Source organism: Gastrolobium bilobum, unplaced genomic scaffold, assembly GCF_033153095.1.
Source record: "Gastrolobium bilobum isolate Gb01-03AN ecotype WA unplaced genomic scaffold, APGP_CSIRO_Gbil_v1 utg12832, whole genome shotgun sequence".
NCBI lineage: Eukaryota > Viridiplantae > Streptophyta > Magnoliopsida > Fabales > Fabaceae > Gastrolobium > Gastrolobium bilobum.
In genome coordinates this window covers 49,896-58,299 of record NW_026895792.1, presented here as the reverse complement: position 1 = coordinate 58,299, position 8,404 = coordinate 49,896, and the positions used below count along the sequence as shown (strand labels likewise).

The following is an 8,404-nucleotide window of genomic DNA, read 5'->3' as shown; positions in this document are numbered from 1 at the left end:
TGTTTATATGTTTCTGTTTCTGTTGTAACCTCCATCTATCGCTCACACTTTTTTCCCAGCGTCCTCTCTTTCGTTCTCTTCCCTCTCCACACGTTCTGCTGCCAGAACTCTAAAGCTACGTGCTATCGTCCAAAGTAGGTAAAAAAAAAAAATACCAGATCTCATTGCTCTCGCCGGAAGCCGTTTGCATGAAAATTCTTGCGTTTCAAATGGCATGATCTTTGTGCTGTTCTTGCAACCGATTGAAGGCTTCCTTCTGAAACTGTAGCTTACAATCTAATCTAGCATGGATTCCATCTTTAGCGACAATGTAGTGCCAGACGCTTCGCATTTCTCCGTCGCGATCTACTTGGCTTTTGCTTGTTTCGGGGCCAGGTTCTTCCTTGACAGATTCGTCTTTCGCGTAAGATCCTTTGTTTGTGTAGCTATATTCTTGTTCCTCTGCCGATTGGATTCTTGTGTTGTGATGTGAATAGCCTGTTTCTATTTTGTTAAGAGTTTTTTTTTTAAAAAATAAAATAAAATTTAAACAGCTTTGTTCTGGTTTCTGGTTGTTTTCTTGATTCTCTTTTTAAGGTTCTTTGAAAGAAACTGCAAAAAGTTCCTCAAAACTGTTTGCTTTATTAATAATTCAGCTCAAGTTCTTGTTGATCGGTGTCAGTTTCCTAGAAATTATTCAAATTAGTTAAAGGATCTTTAAGTTGACCTGTCAATTGAAGTTAATCACGCAATTCATGATTGACGCATCAAGGTCCTTAACGATATTGTTATTGGTCCTTCTCATTTTTGAGTTAAAGCTGTGCATTGATTTTCATTGATCCTTCTCATTTCTGTTATTGGTCCTTTTTGATATTTAAGAGGTATTAGCTTATATATGACAAAATATATGGTTCACATTTCCTCTCATGTTCGGACGTAGATTGTCATTGGCAGTTTCCGGTATTGTCAATTGATGAATCAATAAGTGTGCCTTTTGCTCATTTTCTTTCTTTCTTCTTTTGACTCAATTCTTCTCGTGAATATAATATCATAGTTGTTTTATGGTTTCATCCTCTGTTCTCTTTAATATCAACCGTGCATTTTAGTTTGTTGGTATAGGATTTTAGAAGAATATCCCTATTCTCAAAATATGCGGAAAAGCATGCTGTAAACAATAATATTTTGTTGTGGCTGGTAGAGAACAGTTTAGCAAATATGAAGATAAGTAGGATCTACCTTTGTCAATCTTGAGACTGGACTTTGACAAATATCATTTTGGTTTTCTTCATCTGTTGTCATGTGAAGAAAATACCTTAGCATAGCAATATCTCATAATGGCTTTTCAGGACGATAGGTTAAATATTTTCTAGCAATGCACATCAGCAAGGATGATCAAGGACTCTTAATGGCATAAACTTGATAATTTTATGACCAATCTTCTATGGTTGAATTCATTTAATTAGGATGAAGAATTTTAGTGCCATTTTTTTAAGCAGATTCCTTTATTCATATTCCTTAAATGATTTTGTTGCATACAGAGGTTGGCCATCAGGCTGTTGGCAAGGGGTAGGGCTCCTTCACGGATTACCAAAGAAATGCAAATAAAGATTGGAAAATGTACAGAGTCATTGTGGAAGCTAACATACTATGCTACAGTTGAAGCATACATTCTCAAAATTATTTACCATGAACCCTGGTTCAGTAATACGAAATTATACTTAAAAGGCTGGCCAAATCACGAGTTGAAGTAAGTAACTTATGTAGCATGATGAACAAATTCAGTCTTGTTAATACAAATGTTTCTCCCATATAATGAATGACATGCATCTGTTTGTGTTTGTGTTTCTTAGGAAGACCTCCACATTGACCCTTTGTTTTAAAATTTCTCATACAGTTCAGATCTAAACTGAATTTCATAGTTCATAGATCTGGCTTCGCATGCAGCAACTGGTATGGAAAAGAGAAAATTGAGTTTAGGAGAGGTTATTAGAAACTGAAAATTGGGCCTTTGTCCTTTTTGGTTTGAAAAATTCTAGAGCCCTAATTTAGTTTTTGATTTTGATATACAACTGAGTGAAAATGAAAAATAAATTTCAAGAGTTTTCAAAGCAATAAACAGATATATGCCTCCCTCCATTATGGACAATTCATATAACTATATTATTGGGTTTATAGACTCTGATTAATTTAGCTCCTTGCTTCCTCTGACTGGAAGTCATAGGTTGCTATCTGGTTCCATACACAATCAAGTCAACTCACTTGGGGAGAACTTATAATTGTGCTCGGGAAGGAAATTATAAGACTATTGTACTCATATTTGAGTTTTTCTGTAGATAGAAGTTGGTATTTATATTGCATCCTGTTTCATTTCTTATCCCAGGAGTCCCCTTGTGATTTACTATATGTGCGAATGTGGGTTCTACATCTATAGCATTGCTGCTATTCTGACATGGGAAACTCGAAGGAAGGATTTTGCAGTGATGTTTACTCACCATGTAATTACAGTTTTACTGATTGGGGGCTCATATCTGACAGGGTAATATATATTAGCATTATTTTTTAGTTGAAGTGTTTACCATGCCAGTCCTACTTATACCTTAAATTTGGAACTTAATTATTATTTTTTTGTTATTTTAAATAAGCATGAAAACTCTCACGTGGTGGCTCATATTTGATATTCATTACTGAGAACACAACTCAAATCAGCTCTAGGGAGTTTCTAACTTTTTATATGTTATAGAATTTTGGACTCTCCTTTATGCATAACTGTAGGTAATGTGCTTGAAACCAATAAATTTTAAGTCTGAGTTTGGACATTTCTTGGATGGTTCTTTAACCAGTGTATTTTCTTGAAATTTCGTTCTTTACTTTCTTTAAATTAACTGGATGGTGGATCCATTTAATCATGTCCTTCTGAGAGTTACTTTTGGTTGTATGAAAAAGAAAATGATAATTGTATTACATAGCCTTCTTGTATTTATGCCATATGATAAAGTTTCCGTTTTTGTAAAATATATTAAACATGTATTCTTTCTTGAAACTTCTAGATGCCCTTAGTTATGTTAGAACATTAGTGCAAGTTGAGTTGAATTTTGTGCAACATTTTTGTGGCAGTGGCATGTGTTACATTTGTGACCCCTCTGTGTAATGTTCAGATTGCAATACGATTGCAGTACAATAAGACTATCCATTGTCCATACTCAACAGCTATATATGTCTTGGATTTGAGTCTCTGTAAATGCTCAGAAACTGTAATAGAATTGATAAATGCTTGTTAAATCCTCCTTTTCTATAATTGATTAGAGCGTTCTTTCTGTCTGCTATCTTCTTCAACTTTTTGCTATATCGGGTATTGTGATTTAGATAATCAAAATTTCAAAACTGACATTACAATCAAGACAGTGATTTATGAAGGGATAACTAACACAAGCTGCATTTACAGTTTTTTCAGGATTGGCTCCATAATCCTAGCCCTTCATGATGCAAGTGATGTATTCTTGGAAGCTGCCAAGGTTTTCAAATATTCTGGAAAAGAGTTTGGTGCAAGTGTGTGTTTTGGATTATTTGCAATTTCATGGCTCATACTGCGGCTAATTTTCTTTCCTTTTTGGGTTATTAAAGCAACAAGGTTTGTTTTTTTATTTTATTGATTCATTTGACTTTGTTTTGGGAGACACTTATTAATCATATTTTCTCATCAACGGGTTTCCACTTTCCAGCTTTGATCTTGTGGAGTGCTTAAACCTATCACTGAGTTATCACATGTTCCTTTACTATGTGTTTAACACATTGCTTATAATGCTGCTCATCTTCCACGTATACTGGTGGATGCTCATATTTGCAATGATTAATAGGCAGCTGAAAAATAGGGGAAAAGTTGGTGAGGATATTAGATCAGGTAAGCAAACTTCATCAATAATTTGAGTATATTATTAGTATTCTATTACTCTTTTGTTCAGGAATCATGAATGAATAGTTTAAGAAATTCTGAATTTTGAAAATATGAGCTTGCCTGGAGCACACAATATAAAAAAATTACTTTTGTGCATAATGTTTATTATTCCTGTATCTTGAGGGATGCCAATAGCCTCTTTACCCATAATTAAATGGTTCAGACCTCAGAAGAAAATGTAACCTGGGGAGATTGGCTTATTGTTAGATATATAATGTGCGATCGAGGATCAAGGTTAGGGGTATGGAGCTGCATATTCCTAGCCATATACCTCTCAGTTTATGCTATGCTTACGATTATTCTCCTCTCAATCAATGTGTTGGATTGGTTAAATCACGGTACTTAATCCTTTACTGTCATTTGTTAATAGCTATGATTGCTATTACCGATGTATCTAGTTCTTGCGCACAGTTTACAGCATCTACAGCTCTTTACTTTTGTTGTCTTGGGTAATGTTAGAAGGTAGAGTGCAGAAAGCTGAAGAAAAGTTGAGTAACAAAATTCATTTAATCACTTTCTTACGCACAGGTGCACACAGTTTTATACAAATGAAATACAACTATATATCTATGCATAAGCAAAACGGTTATAACAACCTGTGAAGTGGCATTACATTACATGAAAGTAAGAAAATAAAAAATAAAAATAAAGAAGTAAATTTCTACACAAATATAAGTCTAATACTCTCCCTCAAGATCGAGAGTAAATATTATGAACCCCATCTTGGAAAGAAGAGTGTGAAACTGTGTAGGATGGAGAGCCTTTGTAAGGATGTCAGCCAATTGTTGAGAAGAAGGAACAGAGAAAGTTTGAAGTCTTCCTTTGGATGAAATACACCTATATATCTATGAATAAACAAAACGGTTATAAAAACCTGTGAGGTGGCGTTACATTACATGAAAGTAAGAAAATAAAGAAGTAAATTTATACACCAATATAAGTAATACTCCCCTCAAGATCGAGAGTAAATATTATAAACTCCCATCTTGGAAAGAAGAGTGTGAAATTGTGTAGGATGGAGAGCCTTTGTAAGGATGTCAGCCAATTGTTGAGAAGAAGGAACAGAGAAAGTTTGAAGTCTTCCTTTGGTAATATGTTCCGAACAAGATGACAATCGATCTCTATGTGTTTAGTGCGCTTATGAAAAATAGGATTCATTTAATCACTTTCTTATGCACGGTCACGCACACAGTTTTGTACAAATGGAATGCACATATATATCTATGAATAAGCAAAACGGTTATAATATGTGAGGTGGCATTACATTACATGAAAGTAAGAAAAAAAAAAAAAAATGAAGTAAATTTATACACAAATATAAGTTTAATAGGTAAATATGTACTTGTATAGCTGAAGGAGTCTATTTCTTTGTTTATTTTTTTTGCAGATTCAGATGATGATTGAATAGCTGAAGGATTTTGTTGAGTTTTCTTTGTTGCGCTGGTTGGTGTTAGCTCTGCAGATACTGCTTTTGACTTGTCTGTAGATTTCTAGGAGTTCAGTTGAGCAATGCAACTGATTGAAGAGAGCTAAAATTTCGATAGTTTCAAATTTTTCATTGATTATTGAGTAAAAAGGAAGTAGGGAAACCGTTGAGCGTATTTTAATTCACATATTTTTGCTGTATAAATGATAGGCATTCCTGTATAATTATTTTTTTTCTCCAAACAAACCCTTTTAGGTTAGCCAGAGATTGAATGAAAAGTAGAGAATATGGAAAAGGAAAAGAAATCTTTTGAAGTGACTTCTTTTTATTTATAACTTCTCCTACATAGTAAGTGCGGATAATTTGTGTTTCCCATTTTAATATTATAATTGAAGTGATATATATATATATATATATATATATATATATATATATATATATATATATATATATATATATATAAGTCAAGATCATTTTACACCAGTATAAGTTACATTTTTAATCTTGACCATTGATCCAACTTATATCTAAGGGCTCTAATGTTTTAGTAAAGTGAGCTATTAGATACAAATAGATCAATGATCAAGATTGAGTGTAAGACTTCTAACTCTTACACTGGTGTAAGAATATTTTGCCCTTATATATATATATATATATATATATATATATATATGAGAAAAACATATATGATATTGTTTTTCTCATGTTGCATATAAGAAAAACAATTTTTCACACACATATATGGAAGAGAGAGGAGAGAGAATAAGGGAGAGAAAAAAAAAATTAAAATAGATTCCAAGTTGAATTTGTATCCAATGCATAAGATAATAATGTGATGTAATATGAGATTATTATTTCCCATATTTATATATAGGGTTTGGTGTTTGTACTTTTAAAGAATATGAAGGTACGTTATTTTAAGTAAGAGAAAGACACAAGTAATGAAAATTATAGAAGAGAAATTGAGTTATTTTTTTTAAAATTTAAATTTAAAAAAAAAATTAGTTTGTGTCTTTCTCTCACTTAAAATGACATAACTTCATGTCTTTTAAAAGGACAAATATTTTTCTCATATATATATGTGTGTGTGTGTGTGCGCGCGTGTGTGTGGATCAAGATTATTTTATATCGGTATAAGACTAATAAATCTTATATCACATCTCAACAGTTGATTTTCGTGCATCTAACAATTATAATTTAGGAAGTCATACGAATTAATTAATCATTAATTACACTACAAATACCAACCGATGATTTTCTTCCATCAACGGTTGAGATATGGTGTAAGATTTGTTAGTTGTCTTACACTGGTGTAAAAAGAATATGCCCACATACACACACACACACACACAGGATTTCTCCAGTCAATGGAAATAAGTTATCTCCAGTGAGCCCAAAACGACGTCGTTTTGGGGCGAAAATCAATGTATTTTGTAATTATAATATATTGCAGGGTTATATTAGTCTTTATCATTATAATTTTTTAATCTTATTACCCAAAACGACGTCATTTTGAGCTCACTGGAGATAACTTTATCTCTGGTGACTTGAGAAATACTTTTCTCATATATATATATATATATATATATATATATAAAGTAAGATTTATTGACACCAGTATCAAATTTAAAGTTTGAAACTTCATTTGAGAGCCATTAGATCAAAAAGATCAACGACTCTGATTTGTAAGCATGTGACACCATTGATCTTTTTTTATCTAACGGCTCTCAGATGAGGTGTCAAACTTTAAATTTGACACCGGTGTCAAAAGATCCTATATATATATGGGGTAGGATCATTTGACACCAGTGTCAAATTTGAAATTTGACACCTCATCTGATAGCCGTTAGATCAAAAAAGATCAACGACTCTGATATACAAGCATGTGACACAATTGATCTTTTTTGATCTAATGACTCTCAGATGAGGTGTCAAATTTTAAATTTGACACCGTATATATATATATATATATATATATATATATATATATATATATATATATGAGTTGGATATGAGTGAAGATTATTTCTTTCTTTCTTCTAAAATATAAACTCCATGAAAATGTTATTTTGTTATTTATTTTACGGGAAATCATTTTCTCATGTTGTTGAAGATTGTTTTCTCATGTTGTGAGGTATCGAAATCCGTGTTATCTTCTTTTTAATTTTTATTTTTTTAACAAGTTGTGGGACCTACCACTTGTTGTGTCTATAGCATGAGAGATGTTATCTCATGTGACATGAGAAAAGAGAAACCCTTATTTTACTCTTTAATAACTTCATCTTCTTCCCCAACCGGTTCAAATGGGATACCGCATTGCATATTATTTATTTTAGCAATTTAAATTTATGTAATTTATAATTTTACACTTTATATTTCAGCAATTTATATTTTCGCCATATATATATATATATTGATTTATAATTCAACAATTATATCCAAGTGTGGTGGCTCAGTTGGTAGCATGAGGATTGAGTGGTGGGAGAGGACCTCGGTTCGAATCCCACCAACACCATCTGGGGAGGGGCATAAGTACTGTAATCCTTAGACTCGCACCCGAACTCTGGATTAGTCCTATAGGCGGCTCAAAGAGTCGAACCCGTGGGGATACCGGGAGTTCTGATTCGCCTCGAAGAGGTAATTAGGATCAGTTTCCAAAAAAAAATAAAAATTCAACAATTATATTTTTGCAATTTATGTTATTTCATATTATAAGTATATATATATATAGAGGCAGGATCCTTTGACACCGGTGTCAAAGAAAAAGTTTGACACCTCATCTGAGGACCATTAGATTAAAAAAAATCAATGGTGTCACATGTTTACAAATCAGAATCGTTGATTTTTTTTAATCTAACGGTCCTCAGATGAGGTGTCAAACTTTTTCTTTGACACCGGTGTCAAAAGATCCTGCCTCATATATATATATATATTAATTTATATTTAAGCATATCAAGAATTTTATAATGGGAGTTACTAATCTTATGTTGCTTGAGACAGTTCTCTTATGTGTGAGATAAATATGTGGGGTTAACACTTAAAAATAA

At 32.5% G+C, this 8,404-nt stretch overlaps 1 protein-coding gene across 2 annotated transcripts; it reads left to right on the top strand.

Annotated features, from left to right (window-relative positions):
• Positions 1 to 286: 286 nt before the first annotated feature.
• LOC133296050 (ceramide synthase LOH2) lies at positions 287 to 5,633 on the top strand. 2 transcript variants are annotated; one of them, XM_061495006.1, is made up of 6 exons: positions 287 to 403; positions 1,518 to 1,726; positions 2,360 to 2,515; positions 3,422 to 3,607; positions 3,699 to 3,877; positions 5,319 to 5,633. In XM_061495006.1, the coding sequence occupies exons 1-6, from the start codon at positions 287 to 289 to the stop codon at positions 5,333 to 5,335; spliced, it is 864 nt and encodes a 287-aa protein (XP_061350990.1). In that variant the 3' UTR covers positions 5,336 to 5,633. The 2 variants fall into 2 exon arrangements, with proteins under 2 accessions (XP_061350990.1, XP_061350989.1); XM_061495005.1 differs by lacking the exon at positions 5,319 to 5,633 and having other exon boundaries at positions 3,699 to 3,903.
• The last annotated feature ends 2,771 nt before the right edge of the window (positions 5,634 to 8,404 follow it).

Coding starts and splice junctions, on each gene's coding strand:
- LOC133296050 (XM_061495005.1), top strand. CDS start 287: ATGGATTCCATCTTTAGCGACAATGTAGTGCCAGACGCTTCGCATTTC. Junction 404..1,517: donor TTGACAGATTCGTCTTTCGC/GTAAGATCCTTT, acceptor TGTTGCATACAG/AGGTTGGCCATCAGGCTGTT. Junction 1,727..2,359: donor TGGCCAAATCACGAGTTGAA/GTAAGTAACTTA, acceptor TTCTTATCCCAG/GAGTCCCCTTGTGATTTACT.